Source organism: Diospyros lotus, chromosome 9 (assembly GCF_014633365.1).
Source record: "Diospyros lotus cultivar Yz01 chromosome 9, ASM1463336v1, whole genome shotgun sequence".
NCBI lineage: Eukaryota > Viridiplantae > Streptophyta > Magnoliopsida > Ericales > Ebenaceae > Diospyros > Diospyros lotus.
In genome coordinates this window covers 5,383,955-5,409,244 of record NC_068346.1, presented here as the reverse complement: position 1 = coordinate 5,409,244, position 25,290 = coordinate 5,383,955, and the positions used below count along the sequence as shown (strand labels likewise).

The following is a 25,290-nucleotide window of genomic DNA, read 5'->3' as shown; positions in this document are numbered from 1 at the left end:
TAGTTGCTAATTCAAGCTGTTGCTTCCTAAATTTCACCACCCTGCTTTAGTTCATGCTTCAAGCCTCTTTCCATTGAGCATCATACAGTATGTGCTGAAATCTTGTTGAAAAGGAAGCTAATCTGATGCTTCCCTTTCAAGTGTTGGAAATGTGAGGAAACGTGACGAGAAAAAAGAAATCTGACGTGCCCTTCCAGCTTGGAATTACTGAGCTCTTCTGGCTTTCAGGAAAACCTTGCCCTGGAAATTACGTCCAGAAAAGATCGCCATTATCTTTTTCTTCACAGCATTACTACTTTCTTCCAAAAGCCTGAAAAATTGTTAAAACAAAATTTTCAAATAGATGCGCTTAATATCATGGTATTGAAAAATGTTTACTTTCCGGTCTTTGAGAGCGTGCTCGCATGCACAAGTGTCTATTAGAAGGCAACAACTCATTGAGAGGGGAGAAACAGAATGAGTCATTATAGCAAAAATATGGGACACGTGCATCTTATCGGCAACCCATCCCGAAGTTGAGGATGTTCTCCTATCTAAAGGATAATATTAGCATGGCTACAACCACCCACAATCACTAGATTGACCTCAGGCATGAGGGTCGCCATAAAATCTTCCTTGGGGTTTGTGTCAATACCTAGTAGCAGGTATAAGTTTACCGCACTCGCTAGACACAGAATGAGTTAAACAACCTTCACAACACTTGCAAAAATTGATGGAAATCCCATCTAACAACTTTGGAAATTGGAACTAGCCAAACTTCTCAATGAATGTCTTGCAGCTTGGAGGGAAGCTAGTTCACTTCCTCACAGAAGTCGAAACAAGAAGCTTTGACATAGTTTCAGTGACTGTCACCATGGAAGACAAACAAATCGCTCTGTATAAAGGACTCTCAAGCCTGCATAGGTAAGCATTGCACGATGCCATCAACACCAGATCTTGTAAATTTTTTTAGTGCTTGGCTTTATCTTAACACAAAATATTTTCTGTTTTCACATATATATATATATATATATATTGAATATTCAAATTTTCCTAAACAATAGGAGAATTGCGAATGAAAAATTTATGGACAAATAATACTCCAATTTTGGAGGCAAACGGTTAGCCTCTGAATTCACCAAACTAGCCCATGAAAATTTAAAACCCTCGTCGTCCTGAACATTAAAATTATTAACTTTATTAACCTATCCAGGCAAATTACCCCCTTGAAAGCAAGAATTGGATCGACCTAGCCCATTCGTAACAGAGTTGGTTGTGAAGTGAGCCACTCCCACCTGCCCAACACCTTCTGACATTCTTGCGTAAGAATTATCTTGTGTCTCATATTATAATTAATATCTCATCAGATAAATTAATAATAATTATTTGATATATTATAATATAATTAATATAAATATTTTTTTATCAAATATTATGGTGTATATCTCATGAAATAATCAAATCTAATATCAAATATAATCGTGTTAATCTAATAAGATAATCAAATAATTTAATAAGATAATTGATTACTTTATAATTCTATTTGGTTTAGAAGATGTGAATGATAACTCCTAAAGAGTTCATATATGAGACTACTTTTACTATTATAAATAAGGGTTTTGGTCATTTTCTTGCCCCCAACACAAAAAAAATAATTATAGTCATATTTTATATCCATCATTATGGTTGGGGTTAAGGGAGAGAAACCAGATTCTGGCATTTTTGTGCTCGACCGGTAATTCTCTTTACGACTTAATCTCATGGATTTTGATACACGCTTAATATTGTATTATGCAATTTACACGAATTTCTTAAATTCATGAGCATAATGAGTATTTATATGTTATTATTACACATGCAATATTATAGCTTATATCCTTAACCTAGCTATTGTCGCTGCTTCTCCTTTTGTCTCTTTCTTAGATCCAAAAAACATCGCTTTTAGTTGTTTATAGCAATGATATGGAAAATCAACAATGTCTCTCCCAAGTTGAAGCTCCGCGTATTATTCTTTTAGTGCTTGCAACCCTATTTACCAGCTCTGTTATTGCTCTGAATCTTTGATTAATCATCCCCTACGAATTCGTAGATGGACACCCAGTTCCCAAGTTCATCTTCAATGGCTAACCATCTGTCTACATTCAATTCAAGGTCTTGGTTGCATTTGCCTTTTTTGATGCGTTAAGCTCCATATGTCTACGCAGACAAACCAATATAAAAAGGGTTTGTTGCTACTTTTCCCTGATTTCCATGGCATCGATGATTGGGTTATTACTTATTACTGCTTTGCGCTAGTAGTCTTTGACAGACACGATACAAGTTACGATGAATCAACGTCGATCAATAATGGTAAAGAAATTAGGGCACAAAGAAGATCGAGGAAACGGGGTCATTTGGGGATCTCTGTATTGTGAAAATGTTTATTTTTTAGTAATGGGCTTTTGACCTTATCGACTCAATTTGTGTCAAATATGTTATGGTTTGTTAGAAGTTAGTACACTTAAACATTGTTCAACCTTAATTTTTTATGTCTACAATCCACCTACTCCGCAATCGTCTCTCTCTAACAAAGAGTTCATAGAGTATTTTTTTTTATTCAATTTATGTGATATCAACAAAAATCTATTAACTAGTTGAATTCAATTGTCAAGCAAACTTCCAAAGCATGACTCGTGCAAGACTTGATCTAATTGCATTTTTACAAGGATGTTAAGCATCTTCCTCGTTATTTCGTCAACGTGAAGATGAGATGCTTCTTGCCCACTTGTAATTGATAGTAATAAATGACAGCTAATGGGAACTATAATTGCTTCTTGTCCAACTCCTAGCCAGTCGATGGCCATGTGGGAGGATGGAACTATAATTGATGGTAATAAATCACAGCTACAAATTAAGACGATGGAACTAAATACATAGCGGCATCAACTATAGGATCATCATCAAGCCAATTGCAAGGATCGCTCAGAGTCATCGACGGCTCACCAAGTTCATAAGACGGTACTGTTCTCTTGAGCAATTGCTTTCCGCTTCTCCTCCTCCATCTCTCGGTGACGGTATCTAGGTTTTTTGGGCTCTCTTAAGCAAATCCGACTAGAGTGAAAGAAGCGTGATTTCAGCAAATTGTAAAAGAATGGGGTAATGCCCTTGAATATATTTGACTCCATCGTATTATGTGGTCCAAAAATGTATTGCTGTCTCTGAAATTAATTATAATGTCATCCATATTTATTGTTGTTATTAAATAATCGTAGCTAATTTACTAAAAAACTTTGAAAATATCTTCCGCTCTTGCTAATCTTTTCTTCAAAAAATTACACCGCAGTTTTAACCCATGCCAATTATGGGTTTCTCCACGGAATAGTTTTAACCCATCTGTCGTCAAAACCTTACGGTAGGTAAAAGGTAGAATGAGAACTTGCAGGCACGCAGGACAAGAAGTAAGATCAGATTCATGCCAGGAACAAAGAAAGGACATGAAGTAAGATCAGAGTCCTGCCAGCAACAAAGAAAGAAGAGCTGAAATTGCTCGACTTTTTAACTGGTTATCAAATTCAATAGTACCAATTGAAGAGCAAATAAAGGATCCGAAAATAAACAAGTTCACATCAGCTGTGTATGCTTGCGATTACAGGGTGAGCTACCAACTACAATCTTCAATACCTCCCGGACTTAGAAAAAAGATCAGCCTTTGTTGCTCATGCAACAACTGTTATCATTCTGCGAGCAGATTGAGTATACTGCTTCCTTTTCAAATTCACTAGAAGCATGCATGGCTAGAAAATTAGCATATTAATAACAACAACAATATTACATACAAAATTATAATTATAATTGAAAAGCTTTTTTCAATTAGTTTGTATGAACATAAAAAAAAAGAAAAAAAAAGCATATAAAACAAGTTTAGAACCGGTAGCATTAGCTCTTGTATTTTCTAAATTCAGAAAACTAGGAGATAAATTAAACACAACATATTTTGTAAATACAAATAATCTGCAATGAGCTATCACAAGGGAGAAAACTGGTCCAGTGTTCCTTGCCATGCATTAAAATGAAATTCTCTTACATCAAAGCAAAAAAGGGGAAAAAAGTACCAAATTTGAAGGAACATACAACAAACAAATACATCTCTGCATTCTTGTCTCACAATATTACTTAATTAAGTATATTTCATGTTGAATAAGGTGATTACTTTCAAGCATTGATCACTGTGGCGACTGCGATGAGAAAGGCCACTGTGATGATGCACCTAATCGACGTTGGAAGATCGTTCACACTGGCCTCATACATCACAATTGTATAAGCAATGGCCCCAAGCTTAACTAGGCATCGGGGGGCTATATCTCCATTATTATAGCGAAGTAAAAGTGCAGTCAAACTAGCTGAAAAGGCCACTGCAATAGCAACCTTAAAAACCGATGATGAGCCACTATGGACACTAGTGGAAGCAGAGGCTTGAATGAGTATCGCTGCCAACACTTTTAGCCATGAATCATCAACTGGTCGAAACTCTCGCAAATGGTGCAGAAGCCAATTGATATTACTACTAGGAACAAAATTAATAATCCTAGGCCGTGAACGTGATGGCTCATCATTGCGACTTGCGGGTGGTTGTAGAGTCTCATCACTAGCAATGTCAGCATTGCCATCACTATCGCGACTTTCATTAGCTCTTATGTCAATGATGCATTCCCCTGTACAAGTTTCATTTGGAAATGAATATGTGGTGGGGGTTAATCTGCTGTCAATTGTTCCAGAATCAGAAGTGTCATCTAGAGCTGGTAGACGAACACCTGTAAATTTGGGGAACAAGTTTCAAAAATTCTAATGCATTAATTAGTGCATAAAATTTCACTCGGCTAACATGCATTACAAGACATACAATAGCCAATACATTCAAAAAAAATAGTTATAAATATAAAGACACTTGAAAAGTTAATAATCTTTTTATATATATAATAATTTCACCCCATCTAGTGACATGAAGGCCATTTTTTTCCCCAAAAAAGACAAAATCTTGTTGTTGTCATTGTTCATTAATACACAAAAATTTGGTTTTACATTCGTCATGACTTAGCAAGAAAGTCAAATTTTAAACTAATCAAACCATTAATAAAACAATAATAGAATGAAAACTTGCAGGGATAGGTCTTCACGGTCAAGGGAGAATGAAAACTTACTAGTCGCATTCCTTGATTCAACGTATTGTTGCTTCATGCTCCTCGAACGTCGTATCATCAGATTCTCCGGTATAGGCTCTTCACAATAGACAACTACAAATTTGGAGAATAAGTAAATTCCAAAAATTCTAATGCATTAATTAGTGCATAAAAATTTTCACTAGGCTAACATGCATTAAAAGACATATAATAGTCTATATATTCAACAAATATAGTCAATATAGAGACAGTTGGAAAGTCGATAAATTTTTTATATTTATAATAATTCGACCCCACCTTTTGGGACTAAGGCTTGTTTTTTTTTTTTCCCTGAGAAGGATGAAGTCTTGTTGTCATTGTTCACCAATACACAGAAATTTGGTTTTTACATTCATTATGACTTAAAGAAACTAAATTTTAAACTAACTAAACCATTAATCAAACAGTGATAGAATGCAAACTTGTAGGAATAAGTTTTCACAGTTAAGGGAGAATGAAAACTTACCAAGCAATTTACATAAGCCCCACAAGCACTCAAGTTCAAGATTTTCTTTTAGTAATTGAGAAAGCTCTTCAATCAAGGCACCAACAAATTTGGAGAATACATAAGTTCTAAAAATTCTAACGCACTAATTAGGGCACAAAACTTTCCACTATACTAACATGCATTATAAGACATATAATAGCCTATATATTTAGAAAATATAGTTATAAATACAGAGATAGTTAAAAAGTTAATAAATTATATATTTATAATAATTCAACTCCATCTAGTGCCCCTTCCCCCTAAACAAAAGGATTAAGTCCTATTGTTGTCATTATTTATCAATACATAGAAATTTGGTTTTATATTCATCATGACTAAACGAGGAAACCAAATTTTAAACTAACTAAACCAATAATCAAATAGTGAAAGAATGAAAACTTGCAGAGATAGGTCTTCACAGTTTGGTCCCATCTAATAGATTTATTAGGCTCTTTAAAGAACTCTAAAACAATGATAGATCTAAAAAAATATGAAAGGAGTATTGGATAAAAATGACTCCTGCTTCTTGCAATCTAAGTTAGAATCTATTAATCATCTTTTTCAATTTACTTGGACTCTTAGGTTCAAATTTTCCTAATGGATCTGTCCAGGATCCTTGAATGAAATGTTTAATCAGTCAGCCAAGTCTTTCGCTCACAAAAGATTTTAGAAAAAGGTTTTGTTTTCTTTTTGTGTGTGGCCGGAGAGAAACAACATCATCTTCCAAAATGCAATTCTAAATATTCAAGATTTGATTGAGTTGTATCCTCTTGGATCCGACAGGGGTTCTTCTAGTGAGAACGTTTAGGCGAGAATCAGAAGAGTAGGGGAAAGGGATGAAGAAGAATTGAGAGGGAGAGAATTGTAGAATTAGGGGGAGAATTTGAATAGGAATCAATTCAAAAGTATTCAATGCTTACAATTGTATTGGGCCGAGCTTTATATACTCAGTTCCCAGCGATTGATGCCAACAGAATGGCCCTGTTACCGCATTCGATCTTTTATAGAGTTCTAATAATGACACCCGTCTCTCCTATTATGCTTTTATTACAGTAAGCTCCCTTTAGGTACATGACGACTCCCCTCCCCTTCAATTAATTATTGTCCCCAAGAATGGTAAGCAAGCTGGCTGCGTTGGGAAACTAGTTGAGGAATTCTGGGAGGTATTCCCACGTACTACTATCCGGGTGTAGTGTAGACCATTGGACTAGCACCTGAGTGATATCGGCCCCTTGTTGAAAGATGACCCACTTATCTCTAACAGCGACTGGTTGGACTGCTGGTTCTGGTTCTTGGAGGGTTACTGGGGGGGGGGGGGGGGGGTTGGCTGGCGACTTGAAATCCGGTAGCTTTTCGGAGAAGGGACACATGGAACACGGGGTGTACTCGGGTTCCTTCGGGTAATTGTAATCTGTAAGCTACTAGTCCCACCCATTTGGTGATGGGGTAAGGTCCATAAAATTTTGGACTGAGCTTGGTCACCTTTTACTGTAAGATGGATTTGAGTTGGGGCGGGTTGAATTTGAGGTACACTTCTTCTCCTACCTCGAATTCTCTTTCATTCTTCTTCTTATCTGCCATTTGCTTTGTTCAGTTTTGTGCCTTAGCCAATTCTGTTTTAAGAGTTTGTAAGACATTCTGTCAGTGTTGTAGGTAGGAGTCCACATCTGCCACTGAAGTTGGTTAGCTGCCCATCCATACTAAGTAAGGCTTGTACCTGTATAAGGTCTCAAATGGCGTCATCCCTATGGAACGATGGTGGCTGGAATTATATCACCATTGTGTCAAGGATAACCATTTGTTCCATCCTTTAGGTTGTGCAAAACAAAAACATCTAAGATAGGCCTCCAAACATTGGTTGACTTTCTCCGATTGGCCATCGGTCTCGGGATGGTAAGCAGTTGACATAAGAAGCTTAGAACCCAATGCTTTGAACAACTCTCGCCAAAATAAAATGTTAAACACTTTATCCCTATCTAAAATGATAGACTGAGGAATCCTGTGCAGCTTCACTACATGATCCAAGAATTCTCTGGCTACTTCTGGTGTTGTGAAGGGATGGGCGAGACTAAGGAAATGGCTATATTTAGTCAATCTGTCTACCACTACCAACACACAGTTCTTCCCTTCTGAGCGGGGCAGGCCTTCTACAAAATCCATTGTAATTTGAGCCCAAGCTCGGTTAGGTACTGCTGGTGGTTGTAAAAGACTTGGTTTAGCCACCGATTCATGCTTACACCTTTTGCAAACGTCGCACTTGAGTATCTATTCCATCACCGATGTCTTTAATGCTGGCCAAAGAATACCTGCTTCCCTTCAGTGCCTCACAATCTCCTATCACCAGCTGTCCTCGATATCGAATGAGACTGTTATTGAAGGTGTAACCTTGCTTGCTGTTGTGGTCTAGACTCAGTTGTTCCAACAATTCCTTTGTCCACAAGCTCTTGTCATAACTACTTGTTACTTCTTAGTACCAATCCGGTATCAATACAGATGTGGTTGCACATTGCCCTTCCTCATGGCACCGTGATAACGCGTCAGTTGCAACATTCTCCTTTCCTTTTCTGTATTGAATCACAAACTCTAACCCCATCAACTTGGTCATCCACTTTCTCTACAAATTGGTGTTCAACTTCTAGTGAGATAGACATTTAAGGCTTTTGTGATTAGTTCTTATGATAAACTACCCAACCTCCAAGTAATGCCTCTATTTTTCGACTGCCATAAGGATTGCCAATAACTCCTTATCATACGTACTTAGCCCTTGATGCCTTGGGGCCAAGGCTTATCTCATAAAAGCTAAAGGTCGCCCATCTTGAGATAGAATAGCCCCCACCCTTGTGCCACTCACATCCGCCTCTAATGTAAACGGTTTGTTGAAGTCAAGAATGCTGAGTATCAGCACCTCACTAATGACCTTTTTAAGATTCTTAAATGCAACTTCTACTCTTTCACTCCACTTAAAACCATCCTTCTTCAATAGGTCAGTTAATGGCTTGCTTTTTACCCCATAGTTTCTTACGAACCACCTGTAATAACCTGTTAATCCCAGGAATTCCCTTAGGGGTTCATCCTCTTGGATTCGACATGGGTTCTTCTAGTGAGAACGTTTAGGCAAGAATTAGAAGAGTAGGGGAAGGGGATAAAGAAGAATTGAGATGGAGAGAATTGTAGAATTAGGGGAGAGAATTTGAATAGGAATCAATTCAAAAGTATTCAATGCTTACAATTGTATTGGGCTGAGCTTTATATACTCGGTTCCCAGCGGTTGGCGCTAACAGAATAGCCTTGTTACTACATTTAGTCTTCTATAGAGTTCTAATAATGACACCCGTCTCTCCTACTATGCTTTTATTGCATTTAACCCCCTTAGGTACACGACAAGTTGAACTTCAGACTACAAGAGTGAATAAAGCTTTGAACCATACTTTCCATACAATGTGCCTCTTTTCTCTCATCATACGTGTCTCTTAAACATTGGGGGAATTCAAAGAATAGCCAGCCTAGGAATATGGATGGATCTTTAACTGGAAGACCTAGGGTTCTTAGATATTTTAAAGTTTATATTGAGTGTATTCTTTGTTCCATCCCTTCCATTCTCTATCCAAACAAAGTAAAAAGTTATATTACACTTATTTATATTTTATTCTCCCCAAACAATAGAAGGACAACAAACTATACATTACTTCATTTATTCTTACTTTCTATTTTTATTATGTACCATTCCATCCTCAATCCCACCTCTCTCCCAAACATAGGCTTAAAGTTTTCTCATATTTTTAGCGAAGCTAATCAAATGGAAAATTTTCTAGCTAAATCACCTGTAAAAAGGAATGAAGACTTCGTAGCTTGGGTGTAATTCTTTCAGGGTTCTCAGGAGATTTTTTTTTCCTTCCCAAAGTGTGATGCGCTTAAGGTTTTGGACAATTTGGTGGCTTAAGTCTACAAATTCTTATGTGAGGCAGAAGGGAAAAATTCTTATGTGAGGCAGAAGGGAAGGAGGTGCTCTCTTTCTTTTTCGTGGTACAAAGGAAAGCTTATGGTCTCAAGTCTCAACCACCCCATCTGAGGATTTGGAAAGAAGGTGTTTATCTGTGGTAACTCTGTAGGGATGTTATGCAACATGGTGTTAAGGGTTCCTTATTCTTTCCATCTGTTTGGGTTTAGTTCTGGTTATGGGTCTTGGCAGTTTATTAGCGTATGAACAATGGCTTCAAGCTTTTGTTTTGTCATCTGATTTCCCCCCCTCCCCTTTCAATCTTCTCTCCATTAGTATTATTGTTCTTCTTCCACCCAACCTTCGTTGAGCATGTTTACCATTCAAGATCCTTCACCCGATTCAACATCTAGCCATACCTCAGAGATTTCGGTCACTGGAACTCAAAATGGAGGCTTCGGGGGGGGGGGGGGGAGTTGCAGAATCTTTAGACAACTTACTGCTTGAATGGTAAGAATTATTTGAAGTGGTCATAGCTGATCTGAACCTTTCTTAAAGGAAAGGGGAAGCTCAACCATTTGTTGGGAAGTTGCCCAAAGGAGAGTGATCCGACGTTTGGAGCATGGGATGAAGAAGACTCCTTGGTGATGTCTTGGCTCTGGAATTCCATGATTCGAGAAATCAGTGACACTGTCATGTTCATGACAACAGCCAAGGACATATGGGAGGCCATAAAGTTGACCTATTCAAAGGTTCAGGATACGACCCAAATCTATGAAATACAGGCAAGGGTGGCAGCAACCAAGCAAGGTACGAAGACTATTATTGAGTATGCATATTTGTTGCAGATTTTATGGCAAGGACTTAACCACTGCTAGTGTCTAGAGATGAAGTGCAATGAGGATGCTGCACTACATAAAAGATTTGTTGAAAATGAGAGAACATATGATTTTTTAACCGATCTCAACATAGAATTTGATGCAGTCAAAGTGCAAATTCTTGGCAAGGAAGACATCCCTTTCTTGAATGAGGTAATCTCTCTAATACGAGTAGAAGAAGGGAGAAGGGGTGTAATGCTGGAACCTATTTCGAATGAGAGCTCGACCCTAGTGTCCTTAAGAGCTCACTATCAAAGCAAAGGACCTAGAGATGAGAAGAAACCCACAGATAGGGATTCCCTATGGTGTACCTATTGTAAAAAGCCTAGGCACACCATAGAGAAGTGTTGGAAGCTTCATAGAAAGCCACCCAAAGTAGGACCAACAAGAAGCTAAGTGCAGGGACAAACCTATATGGCAAGCATCAGTCAATAATCTGAACCAAGCGATTTAGAGCAAGGATGGGAGATTTTTGAACTCAGCAAGACAGAAATTGAAAGGATGAGGAGTTTGTTGGGGTCCCTGGATAAGAAGACAGAAAAAGGTACTTGCTCTCTTGCCCTCACAGGTACTTTTTCCTTATCTTTTTCCCTACATACTTCAAAAAATTTGCACCAAAATTATTGGATCCTAGACTCGGGTGCTTCAGACCATATGACTTCCTATCCACACTTGTTCATCTCCTATAACCCATGTTCTAGCTCAAGAAAAATCACAATGACAGATGGCTCTCTTACCACTATTTCTGGCCAATGAGATGTTCTTCTCAATGAGCATTTAACCCTAAAAAATGTTCTTCATGTCCCTAAGTTGTTTGCTAATCTCAAATCTATTCAAAAACTCATTAAAGATACTAATTATAGTGTATTTTTCCATTCTAATGTCTATGAGATACAGGAACAGGGCAAGAAGAGGATGATTAGGCTTGCTAGGGCTAGAGAAGGACTTTACTTCCTTGAGAAACCAGGTGGATAGGATAAGAAATAGTCTCTTCCTCTTATGTCATGCCTAGCTCAATCTAATAAAGATAAGATGTGGTTAGAACACTATAAGCTTGGTCACCCCTCTTTTCTCACCTTCAAATTAATGTTTCCTGATTTAGCGAAAGGTCTTGACTTTAAACAATTTAGTTGTGCTGTGTGTGAACTTGCAAAATATAAATGAGTATCTTTTCCTCTATCCAATAAAAGGATTGAATCTCTATTTTATCTAATTCATAGTGACATTTGGGGTCCATCAAATGCTCCCAATATTTTTGGGGCAAGATGGTTTGTTATACTTGTGGATGATTATACTAGGGTAGTTTGGTTGTATTTACTGAAATCAAAATCAGAAGTAAGTCGTGTGTTTCCTACATTTTATACCATGATCAAAACTTAGTTTGGAGTAGGAATAAAACAGTTTAGATCTGACAATGTTAGAGATTTTTTCAACCTATCTGATTTCTTTCAGCAATCCATGAGTCCTCTTGTCCCTACACTCTTCAACATAATGGAGTGGCCGAAAGGAAAAATGACCACATTTTAGCTGTTATTGGGGGGAAGCAAAACATTATTGGGGGGAAGCAACTCTAACAACCACTTCCCTTATCAATGGACTTCCATCAAAAACCTTAGAATCTCATAGCCCAATTCGATTGTTGACTAACCATTTTCCTAATTTTCATGTGGTTAGTAGCTGGCAACCCAAGATATTCGGGTGCACAGCCTATGTTCATGTTCCTACGGTTAATAGAGGGAAGCTAGATCCTCGTGCATTAAAATGTGTGTTGACTGGATATTCCTCTACACAAAAAGGTTAAAGGTGTTATCACCCTCCTTCAAAGAATTTTTTTGTATCTGTAGATGTGACCTTTGCTGAGAACAAATCTTACTTCAAACTTCAAAGCCTCTAGTACCCCAAAACAAAATCTAACCGTAACTAGTGGGATTTCTCCTTTATCTCTTTCTGATCATGATCTGTCACCCCCTTGAACCCATTTTCTAATCTAAAGGATTCAGTAGGAGTGTCATCAGAAGAGGTGCCATCATCTATTCTTCATACATTATAGGTCTATTCAAGGAGGAAGAAACCTGAATCTAACCCTGTGCAAGCTCCAGCATCCCCTACAAGTCCTGCCAGTTCTGAAATCTCCACAGGCAGAAAAGACACTGATAATTTTGCCACTATTTCAAAGTCGTCTCCAAGTATCTCCTCAACTGATACTCTTGATAATAGCCCTATGACAGATATTGAATCCACACCCAAAATCGATACATATGATCTAAATTGGCCTATTGCACTTAGAAAAGGAACTAAAGCCTAAACTAAACATCCTTTGTATCTATTTCTTTCCTTTTCTAAGATGTCATCTGCCCACAGAGCCTTTCTTACCAACCTACACACTATTCCTATCCCATGCAATTTTTCTGAAGCTATAGGGAAAAAGAATTGGAAGGATGCCATAGAGGCTGAGATTGCAGTCTTGGAAAAAAATCAGACTTGGGATTTGGTGGAATTACCCAAAGGAAAGCATCCAGTAGGTTGTAAATGAGTCTATACTGTGAAATATAAATTTGATGGGTCTATAGATCAGTACAAGGCAAGATTAGTTGCCAAGGGATACACACAAGTGTATGGGGTGGATTATTTGGACACATTTGCACATGTGGCAAAGTTGAATACAGTTAGGGTTCTTCTTTCCTTAGCTGCTAACCTAGATTGGCCATTGCATCATTTTGATGTTAAAAACTCATTTTTACATGGGAATCTAGAAGATAAGGTGTATATGAAATTACCACCAGGTTATGGGACAAGAACATTGTATGTAAACTTAAAAAATCCCTATATGGGTTGAAATAGTCCCCACGGGTTTGGTTTGGTAGATTTACAGGTGTCATGCTTAACATGGGGTATAGGCAAAGCCAAGGAGATCATACACTTTTTATACACCACTCGGCTATAGGGGGAGTAACAGTGCTTATTGTGTATGTGGATGATATTATTGTTACTGGAAATAATGAGGAAGGTATGACAAAATTGAAGGAGTGTCTAGTGAAGGAATTTGAGATTAAAGATTTGGGGAGATCAAAATATTTTTTGGGAATAGAGGTGGCTCATTCAAAGGATGGCATATTCATTTCCTAGCAAAAATATATAGTGGATCTCCTGAATGAAACTAGATTGCTTGGCTGCAAGGCAGTTGAAACCCCTATTGACCCGAATCATAAACTAGGAGAAAAGCTTTAGAAGACAATATGGTTGACAAAGGAGCTTATTAGAGGTTAGTTGGAAGGTTAATATATCTGGCCCATACTCAGCCTGATATAGCCTATGCTGTTGGGGTGGTAAGTCAATTTATGCACAATCCGAAAGAAAGCCATCTTAAAGCTGTGTACAGGATACTTCATTATTTGAAGGGAGCACCTGGGAAAGGCATTCTATTCAAGAAAGGAGAAGCCATGACACTAGAGGCATACAAAGATGTAGACTATGTGGGATCTATTATAGATAAAAGATCAACTTCTGGCTATTGTACCATGTTAGGAGGTAATTTGGTGACATGGAGAAGCAAGAAACAAAATGTGGTTGTTAGGTCAAGTACTAAAGCATAATTCCGATCCATAGCTCTAGGTATGTGTGAATTATTGTGGCTAAAAATTTTGCTAAATGATCTCAAGGTTGAATGGATTGCACCTATGAAGCTCTATTGTGATAACAAGTCGACAATTAGTATCGCTCATAACCCAGTTCAACACAACCGAATGAAGCATGTTGAAGTGGACAGACATTTCATAAAAGAAAAATTGGATAGTGGTTTGATATGCATACCGTACATTTCATCACACAATCAGTTAGCAGATGTACTAACCAAGGGCTTGCCTCTTTGCAGCCGTGTTTAGAAGGATGACAAGCAAGATTGGTATGCATGATATCCATAACCAATCTTGAGGGGGAGTGTCAGCAATTAAGGGTTCTAATCTTGTTCCCAATCTTAGACAAGACTCAATCGGGATTGATTGATTGATTTAATTGATGGTTAATTGATTAGCTGTATATATTTTCTAAAATTAGAACTGTATCTTCTAGATCTAGATTAGTATATCTCTGATTGATTTTTTGTATCTTAAATATGTATAGTTTCCTAATCTAGGTTTAGAAATCTTTCCTTAGCTAGTTTTTTAGCAACTTCCTAATCTTGTAAGAAAGTTTGTATAAATTGAGTTGCTTGGGTAAGAGATGAATAAGATTGAAGAGAAGCATTTTTTTCCTATTTTTCTTAACACTAACAAATTGTCAATAGCTCTTATGTACTCATCGGCTGGAAGAAAACCAGAAGCAACCACTCTCTGGTCATCATAGTTAGCAGTTGAAACCTGCCAACCGTTGTTCACAAAATTTTCCCAATCACCGCTCCTTAAATGTTGGTTATTTGGAGTCTAGAGGAATGACTAAATGTGTTTGTGACCTCCTTTAACAGTACACCACCATCTAGTAGAAGGATGTTAAACACGCATAATTAGCAGCAGTTAATGGCTTCCGGACAGGCCCTGCCATTCTCTAGTGCAAAAATATCTGCAATAACCTTAGATGTAGCAATGGAGAAATGTGGACTTGCCTTGGATACTCAGACAAAAGCAATTTGAGAGCAATCCCAGTCATCAGTCCATCCTTCAATACAATAGACAAAAATTTGAATTGGCCCGTTGGAATAAGAACCAACAAAGTAGCAGGAGCTTTGTTCTCCCCTTCTAAACTTTTGGCTTCTTTAGCTATTTCCCTTAGCTGAAATCTTGTTAGAGATTTGTTTGCTGAAGCCATTCTCTATTGCATCTCCAAACAATATTTTGCTTTACTAGCACAAAACACCATAGCCTTCCTTGAGTCCAACTTATGCAAAACTTTGTTTCCAACCGTAAAGCCTGCTTCAATATTTTTTCTGTAGTTGTCCTCCAATTACATGTTGTCCCCATATTTCCTTATTAAATCCACACACATTTACAACATTAGAAGATATCTTAGAATAGGATGAACTTTTGCAGCTTAAAGTAGCGATTTCTACTTTAAAACTTTGAATCTGTTCCCCAAGGAGAGAATTCTTGTATAAATCAGAACGAATCGCAGCCTCCTCCTAGACCAAAAGCAAAGGAGCCATAGGCATAAGAACAATATTTTGAGGATCTCCTCTACCATAACCATTCCTTCCAAGGTCCCAATCTAGGACATTAGCCAGTCCCTCAAACAATGGACTCAGCACCAACGATGATGTAATAAACTTTGCTTTCTCTACCACTCTACCTAAAGAGTTCTTATTTTCCTCCTGGAACCTCTCGCTAGGCACATCATCAGTCTTGACAACTGCAACTGGCTCCTTCACATCATTGCATGTCAATTGCTCATTGCAACAGACTAAATCAACTCTAGCTTCAAAAAATCCAAATGTTATTGTCTCTATCTTCACAAGTTCTCTATTATCTACTTTCATTTTTGGGAATTGATTGGCTGAATCAATCACCTCTTGAACCAAACTTTCGAGAATATCATCTTGAATATTCTCTTCATGAACTTCTTATTCAAAGGAATCGGATTTTTCCTTTGGATCTATTGTCCAAACAACTTGATCATTATAGTTTCCTATAGATAATGCATTTCACTGCCAATATCATCTCTGATTAATCAGATGGGGACTCTAAATAATGGATTATGGACTGACACGATATTTACTACCTTAATTGGTATGAGATACTAATGGTTAGGAGTGGGGAGCACATGCCATATGACATGGGGATGTCTCTAGTAAACTTGGGAGTGGTTATTGGAGAACAACGCATTGAAAGTGACACTAATGACTAATCACATGGCTTGTGTATAATGATCATGTCGTCAAGTTGTAATTGTGTATTGGTCCTTAAACTTGAACTGACATGGTTGTCTTGTGTATTAGTGTGCGGAATTTGCTAATGCATTAAATCATCCAATTGCGAGATGAGAACGTTCATCTATGTGGTTCCGTATTGCTAGTGCATGGAGACAGGTTCCCAGAGACAGGATCTATCACCCTCATCATCATTGGTGAAGCAAACGTCTTATATGGTCTCCTGTTAGTGTGATGGGAAAGTCCTTGGCCAAGGTAATATGATCAATCAAAAAAGTGGTTTCTGAGGTGTCATCTAGTCATGCTGATAAGATCGGACACATAGTTACTGAGTTTGTGAGTTTATTGTACCATGACTCTTGCTCGGTTGAGACGTTAGTGTTAGTGTAAGTGCTTTAAACCCAATCAAATTGGGAATGTTGTACACTAACAATTATAATCATATTTATTATTGAATAAGGAGTTATTCAATTTCACAAGAAGTTGTTCTATTAGTTTTTTGTTATTATTGTAATGACCGGATGAAACTAGATAGAAGTCCATACGATATATACTGTGATTAATCTATAAAAATGTGAGATGATGCATCACAATTTGTAGACATCATTAAATGTCCCAAGTCGTAGCAATGCTAAGAATGGACATTGACAATTGCGGTAACACTTGTATGTGCTATGTTTTTACTATGTGATAGTAATGGGAGTCTCACACCCATAGGCATAGGGATGCCTGTACAAGTACATAGATGACCAATGTTAGAGAATGTGTCACTAGACATGACTCGCTATGAGAATCCATTTTGGTTATATGTTGATGGAATTCTCATACGAGATTGGTGTAACTAATCCTTGGACCTGAGGTTGTCACGATCATCTCATAAGAAGACCGGTATTCTTTGACATCGTTTCAATAGGCTTAGACAAAGGCTGCATGTGGGCTATCATTGGGCATATCGTGAGGCTTATGAATATGGGTGCATAACCAATATGAGATTCGTCTATCTCTTGATAGAGGATGATCTATCTAAGGTGCCTTCGGTGGATATTCACTTTAAATCCATGGTCATGGTGAAAGAGATCAATAAGAAGTTATTGATTCACTTTCTATTAAGTGGGGATATCTGGATAACCGAAGAAAACTCATATGATCGTAATCAAACAACACATCGACAGACTTAAGATCATAGAAGATATATTGACGAGAGGATCGAATTACATGGTAACTATGCTCGTGAAATGTTGTTTGCGGATTATGAATCCTTTTGAATAATTGGGTAGGCATAATGCCTTGCTAAAGGCTAATATTGTCTTATGTGTTCATACCGACACATTGTCAACATATTTAGAAACCTAATAAGTCATACGCAATAGGTACGATCCTTGGCTTAAACTGGGAGAGCGGAAATATAGTTAAGTGGGACACTTCGGCAAGAAGTTGTGCTGTTGTAGGTTCTGACAGAAAAAAAAAAAACAAATAGACGTAATGACGTCGATATGACGAGGGTCGTCATAAAGAAAAGAGTTTCTTAAAATAGCAATTGATTAAATTAGAAAAAAAATTTCTAATTTAATAATTTTCTATTTGTTGGAGTGACAAATATAAAATAAAATATATTTAGGTTTAAATTAATATTTGAGCTAAATAAAGTATTTTGCCCAAATATTAAATTAAATTAAATTAATATTTGGGTTAAATTGGATTTGGACCATATATTAAATTAAATATTATATTTGGACTTAAATTAGATTTGGACTAAATATTTTATTTAAACTTATTAATAGATTTGGGCCAAATAATTAAGTTCCTAGTTGGACTAGAATGAATGGGCTAGCCCATATCCATTAGGGTTTAAAAAACCCTACGAGGCCTTGCTACTCTATAAATACCCTTTTATAGGTTGCCTAAATTAATGAATGGTTTTGTTGTTTTTCAAGAGTTGGAAAAAAAAAATTGTCATTCTTTCCGCATCGATATGAAACGGGAGATTCTTTCCGTCCATACCAGTGTTCGAAAAATCGGCTTAGGCAGCCGGCGAGGAGTTAGGCGGTCACTGGCCACCGTGAAAATGCCCTAGTCGGGCCTCCTAGGCACCAACTCAATTAATCTGCTGGCGGCCCGCGCTGCCTTGGCCGCCTAATTTTTTGCTTTAAATATCACATTTTTAGGGTTTTCGTTTTCCATTTCTTAATCGCTAGTCTCTCAGTCTCAATTGTCTCCCCCTCTCATACTCCTCTCACCACAAGGCCGCCGCTGCCTCAACGCTATCGCCTCAACGTCGCCGGCCCGCCTGTACCTCACCATCATCGCTGTCTCTAGCTCCATCCTCGCCGCCAAGCTTCATCCTAACCACCTCTACGTCGTTGCATCCTCCTCGCTGCCTTAACATCGTCGTCGCCGTTGCGTCCTCGCCATCAAATATAAGAAAAGATAAAATTAAAAATGAGGTTATTCATAATAAGGTAGGAGTAGTGCCAATCGATGAGAAGATGAGAGAGAATATACTAAGATGGTTTGGTCATGTGAGAAGGAGACCAAGATACGCCCATGTGAGGAGAGTTAATGAAATAGAATAATTAGTCAAAAAAAGAGATAGAGGCAGATCTAAGAAGACTTTGCGAGAGACATTAAAGTTTGATATGAAGTGTATGGGCCTAAATAAATATATGACAAAAAACAGAAATACATGGAAGTCTAGAATTTATGTAGCCGACCCTACATAGTGGGACAAAGGTTGGATATGTTGTTGTTTTCTTTTCTATTTATATATTAGATATATATTTAGTTTCTATTATTAATTATATATAATATATGTGTTTTTACATGATAAAGAAGATTGAAAACAAAAAATTATCTGAGGTTATTGGTTATTTTGCAGAAAATACATGAAAACAAAAGTTATTTTGCTATTTTATTGTTTTAATTTGATTATTTTGCAGTTATGGCATGATATGTTATTGTTATTTTGAATATTAAGTGAGGTTATTGGTTATATATATAGGTTTCTATTGCAAGTTTCTTCGATTAAATTAAAAATGTCGGATGAGACTTGGAGTACGGGAGCATCGTCAGATGCAACTTTGGTTCTTAAAAAGAAGTCAAATAATATCGGATGGGAATATGAAATGTTAATTGATTCGAAGAATATGAATAAAGTTAAATATAAATTGTGTGGTAAAGTTATGTCTATCGGAGTTTACAGAGTAAAAGAACACATAGGCCACATTTCCGAAAATGTTTCTGCATGTCCAAAATCTTCTCTAGATGATAAAGCTAAATGTAAGAATGCTATTGCCGAGGTAAAGAGTAAGAAGAAGGAGGAAGATTTGATGAGATCTTTTGTTAATATGGGGATAATGAAGATGAATTGCAAGAGTTAGGTAGCAAAAAAGCGCCCCATACACTTGACCCTATGGATAAGTTTGCAACCTCCATCAGACCTGAAACAAACATGACTGGGGGAATGACGAAAAGGCAGCAAAATATCAACGAAGCACTTTTTAAAGAAAGAACACAGACTATTCATGAGTATTGTGCTAGATGGATGTACGAAGCTAGTATACCTTTCAATGCTATATATCATGATAGCTTCAAATTGACCAAATTGTTGGTCAATTTGGCCCGGGCTTTAAACCTCCCAATCAATACCAGTTGAGGGAACCGTTGTTAAAGGGAGAAGTTGATAGAACTAAAGAATTACTGAAGAAGCATGAAGAAGAGTGGACACGAAATGAGTGTTCCATTGTGATAGATGCTTGAACAGATAGAAAAAGGAGTAGCATCATGAACCTATGTGTTAATTCTAATGAAGGTACTACTTTTTTGTCTTCCAGAGAGTCTTCAGATGAAACACATATAAGTGAACTCATTTATGAGTATGTGGACAAGTGCATTGAGCAAGTTAGGACTCAAAATGTCATCCAAGTAGTAACAGACAATGTTGCCAACATTATGAAAGCAACAAAATTATTGAAGTTAAAGAGGTCAAATATCTTTTGGACATCATGTGCTATTCACACCATCAATTTGATGTTTGAAAGTATAGGAAAACTACCGAGGCTTAAAAAAGTCATTGATCAGGCCAAGAGTTTGACAATCTTCATTTATGCACACTATAAGACCTTCTCCTTAATGAGGTCATTTACAAATAAGAGGGATATAGTGAGACTGGGAGTCACTAGATTCGTTTCTTCTTTCCTTACTCTGTAAAGTTTGATGGAGAAAAAAGCTCAAATGAGAATAATATTTACTAGCTCTGAATGGAAGGAGTGCAAATGGTCAAAGACTGTTAAAGGAAAAATAGCATGTGCTACTATGATGAGCATTGCCTTTTGGAATGGTGTGAATTTATGCCTTAAGGTTTTTGCACCTTAGGTGAAGGTGATTCGAATTGTTGATGTAGATAAAAAGCCTTCTATGGGCTTTTTATATGGAGAGATTAAGCATGCAAATGAAGCTATTAAGGAAGCCCTAAATATTCTTCAGAAGAACTATTAGCCTATTATGGAGATTATTGAAGCAATGGTGAAAGATAGACTAGATAGTCCACTACATTTTACGGCTTACCTTTTGAATCCCTACTACTTTTTTAAGGATATAGATATACAACTTGATCATGAAGTCATGAATGGATTTTTTAACTGTGTGGAGATGTTTTATGATGCTAATGGTGAATTGCAAGGTCATGTTGTAAATATTGTGTTGCCAAAATATATTCATAAAGAGGGAGCTTTTGGAAAATCGTGGGCAACTCAAAGGTGTGCAAAAAATGATGATAATTATAATCTAGGTATAAAATTTCTTTAATCGTTTTCTTAGTTTCTATTATGTATAAGTTTATTTACTTTATACTTGTTTGACCTATGTATGTAGTTACATGGTGGATGACTTAAGGGAATCAAACTCCAAACTTGCAACGAATGGGGAGAAGATCCTCTCGTTAACCAATAGTTCATCTGGTTGTGAAAGAAATTGGAGTACTTTTGAAGGGGTTAGTGTATATTTTAAAACGTTTTTAATATTTTAATTTCATTATCCCTATCATTTATATTAATATTACTTTTATTTTATTTATGTAGATACATACGAAGAAAAGAAATAGACTGGATGTGAATCGATTGAACAATTTAGTCTTTGTCCAATTTAATGTGAAATTGATGAACAAGCAAAAAATGAAGAAGGAAAGGAATGTTGATGTGCTACTTGCTAGTGAGACTAGTAATGCACAAGGATGGATCGTTGAAGGAGGAGATGATGAAGAAGTTGAACCTGGTACGAGGCTCACTTGGAAAATGGTTGGTGAAGCATCTAGAGCAATTTAATGTGAAATTGATGAACAAGCAAAAGATGAAGAAGGAAATGAATGTTGATGTGCTACTTGCTAGTGATGCTAGTAATGCACAAGGATGGATCGTTGAAGGAGGAGATGATGAAGAAGTTGAACTTAGTACGAGGCTCACTTGGAAAATGGTTGGTGAAGCATCTAGAGCAAATGGGATGCTTCAATCTCGAAGAAGTTCTAGGATGAGAGAGCTTCATAAAGATGATTTTCAATTAGAAGAAGATGAGTAAGAGCTCAATGAATTTGATTTTGAGTCTGATGAAGATCGCGTGTTGGAAGAATGTGGAGAGGAAGAAGTCCAATTACATAGTTAGATACTTAGATTCTTTAGGTATGGTTTATGTTGCATTATTGTTGCTTTTGTCTTATTGAACTTATAACTAATCTACAATAATTTGTTTTCTCATGCTTAATTCCATATTTCACTTGTCATTCCATTATTGTTGCATTATTGATTTATGTCACATTATTGATGCTTTTCAACTTTGATTTAATTGAAAATAACATCAAATTACATCATAAAGATATAAAAAAAAAATAGTTTTCCTAGGCCCCGCCTAGGTGCCCTAGGCACTAGGCCCCACCTTGGCGCCCAAATAGTGCCTAGCGCGTTTTAAAACACTAGTTCATACACAAGCTGTGAAAAGGAGATGGAGCTAGCACTCTCATTCCACTCTCCTCGCCAACAAACACGTGTGGCGTATCATGAGTTAGAGGCCAGACGTTTGGACAGCTCGAATCCGCGAATGACTCGAAAATCTAAATGTTAGATTTATTTTAATTTGTATGTGATTGTTTTGATTTCGGCGTTAATCCAATTGTCAGGATTGGGGTAAGGTTCAAAATTTTTGAACTACGTTGCTTGCCCCGTAATGATCTTGCTTAACTTTCAGTTAGATGACAAAAGAATTGTATTATATGGTAATTGTCAACTATAATAAATTCACTTGAAGTTTGACTTCATTGCTTTCTATATTGTGCTGGACTGTTGCTTTGCACTTCCCAGCATCTTTCAGATCATCACTAGAACATGGAGAGATTCTTGTGACGAGTCAAGGTATTTTGGCCGATGTCAGAAGGGTTTTAACGTTATATGATTGCTAGCCGGTACTGAACTTAGAAAGCCACACTCCATATAGCGTGGCTTCTAGTATCAACACCATGCACCCGTTGTGTCTCCATTATCATTAATAGTTAATGGTGGTTTTAGATATGTCATTAAATGTTAATGACAGGATTCACTAATTGTTAGTGGATCGAGTTGTAGTTTCTTTTGGAAACAACAGTAAAATCGACTGCCTCGCTCAACCAGTTGACTCCAACTACTACCTCAGCTAAGAAATGTGGATTACACATGGCACAAAATTGGAGAGGGTGGGGTGTTTACCTAAAGGCAAAATTGGACGAGGAGCAATTTTACTAAGGTGGTGAATTATGCTTGGCTTCTTCCTCAGTCATTCTCTCTGCTTTTGCTTTTGTTAAAAATTACAGTCTCGTAATTGTTACGCGCAGGAAAATTTTGGATTAACCTGGGAGATACATGAGTGCTAGTGAATCAACATCCTCAGGCTAGTACGAGACAAGGACTGCGACGTGATATCGTGTAGCTTCCTAAGTGTGGCCAGACTAGGCCCACCATGACTAGAGATGGATTCGATCTCAAGGTAGAAACAATTTCTATTCCCACCTGACATTGGGTTACAGGTATGTGATTTATTGTATTTCATATGATAAAATATCTTGTTGCTTAAATACTGAAACTGTGTATGGTGTGTATTTATGTATTTCACTGCATATTTCTGATATGCAAAAAAATTTAAATTACTTGCACCACCATACATATATTCCAACACTATATGCTTTTATATATCCTAGGGTCCTAACATTCTTGAGCTATAAAAGGATTTGAGAGACTTAGAAAATGGGGAAATTTTGTGAATTGATCCACCACCACCAAAATACAATCTTTGCCCTCTACAAAATCCATCGATACACCAGTCCAAGCTTGCGAAAGCGTTGCTAAGGGCAATAATAAACTAGGAGTTGCCACTGTTTCATGCTTGCAATATTGGCAAACATCACAAACCATCACAAAATCCATCACATTTCTCTTCAAATGTGGCCAATAAAATAACTGCTTCATCTCATGGTAAGTGTTCTGAAACCTAATTAATCCATTAGCCATTGTATAACTTGGTCTACTAGAATCAATAGTCAATTGCTCTAGCAATTCCGTAGACCAGTCAGCTAACTCATAGCTAGTTGTCACCTTGCAACAAATCAAAAAAAATGGAAGTGATGGTTGTAGTAGTCCCTTCCTCAAAATGTCGGGATAAAGCATCAACAGCTAAGTTTTTCTTTCATTTTCTATATTGAATAGTATAATCAAGGCCCAACAACTTAGTCATTCCCTTCTTCTGTAGTTTTTCCTGTAATAAGTATTTTAAGCTCTCATGGTTACTTTGTATAATAAACTAATTGCCCTCCAAATAATTCTTCCATTTATCTACAACTATTAAAATAGCCAATAATTTCTTGTCATAAATGCTTCACCCCAAGTGTTTAGGGGCTAAATCTTGGCTTATAAAGGCTAATGGTCGTCCTTTCTACATAAGTGCAGCCCCAACTCCCAAATTATGCATCAGTCTCCAGCATAAACGGCTTATTAAAATCTGGTAAAGCCAAAACTGGAGCTTCACTCATAGCCATTTTCAATTTAACAAAAGCATTGTTATGGTAACTACCTGATTAATATAAATAAAGGTATAATTAGGCCACTAGGATTTGAATTTCCGTTAAGCATGGTTGGTAGAATGTTCCAGCATGCTGAGCCATGTGAAGCGCACATGAACGCAGGCTATAGTTTGCTGCCAATACAAAGGTACAACCTTGAACAGCCTGTTACAGTACAACTGCCTACAACTATCATGCCAAAAATACCAAGAAACCCTTATACAAGTATGAAATTCTTGACAACATATCTAATGATTAGGATCTAGTTTATTTATGAGGCAATCAGATCAAAAATTAACTAAAACCATCAATCCCGAAATTACAAAACAAGGGAATCAGAGAAACGAAGAACATCAAAACCTCTGATGTTACCTCTGGAAAAGAACACGAGGAGGCTCGCAATCATCATCCAGAACAAACCCGTAGACATTGTCATGATTTCTTCTTCTTGATTGCTTCTTTTTTTTATCAATGGCGGTGGCTTTGGGTCTGAAAATGGCGAAGACAGAAGACGCTTGGGGCTTTCTGCAGCTGGGAATCGCAGCTTTTAGGGCTGCAGAAAGACGGCGACTGGAGTGGCAATGGGAGACGTGATGCCTCAGACCCAATACACAATTAATTTATCCAGTATAACAATCCTTCTTCCCCCCCCCCCCCCCTTCCTCGCCCGTGCGATCGAGCTTCCTCGTCTCTTCCATTACAGATTGCAGCAGCTTCCGCGTCTCTTCCAGCAGCTCCGACCCTCTCTCTTTTGTCTCTTCCTTCTGCCACAGTCTCCATTGACCCCATCTAGAAGTAGGCAAGTGTTTCAAACCTGTTCATAATAATTTTTAGCACAAATACATGATATATACATATATATATACACATTATTTGGATTTGGCCAAAA

General features: G+C 37.3%; 1 protein-coding gene across 1 annotated transcript; it reads right to left on the bottom strand.

The window, feature by feature from the left end:
• Positions 1-3,987: 3,987 nt before the first annotated feature.
• On the bottom strand, positions 3,988-25,123 carry LOC127809588 (uncharacterized). The gene is made up of 3 exons (XM_052348486.1): positions 24,774-25,123; positions 5,157-5,249; positions 3,988-4,769 (listed from the first exon to the last, which is right to left on the bottom strand). The coding sequence occupies exons 1-3, from the start codon at positions 24,835-24,837 to the stop codon at positions 4,171-4,173; spliced, it is 756 nt and encodes a 251-aa protein (XP_052204446.1). The 5' UTR covers positions 24,838-25,123; the 3' UTR covers positions 3,988-4,170.
• Positions 25,124-25,290: the final 167 nt, after the last annotated feature.

Bases quoted from the DNA above. Each gene is read 5' to 3' on its own strand.
- LOC127809588 (XM_052348486.1), bottom strand. From the start codon at position 24,837: ATGACAATGTCTACGGGTTTGTTCTGGATGATGATTGCGAGCCTCCTC. The intron at 5,250-24,773 runs GTAACATCAGAG...CCAAATTTGTAG, and splicing joins CCTCGTGTTCTTTTCCAGAG to TTGTCTATTGTGAAGAGCCT. The intron at 4,770-5,156 runs GTAAGTTTTCAT...CCAAATTTACAG, and splicing joins TGAATCAAGGAATGCGACTA to GTGTTCGTCTACCAGCTCTA.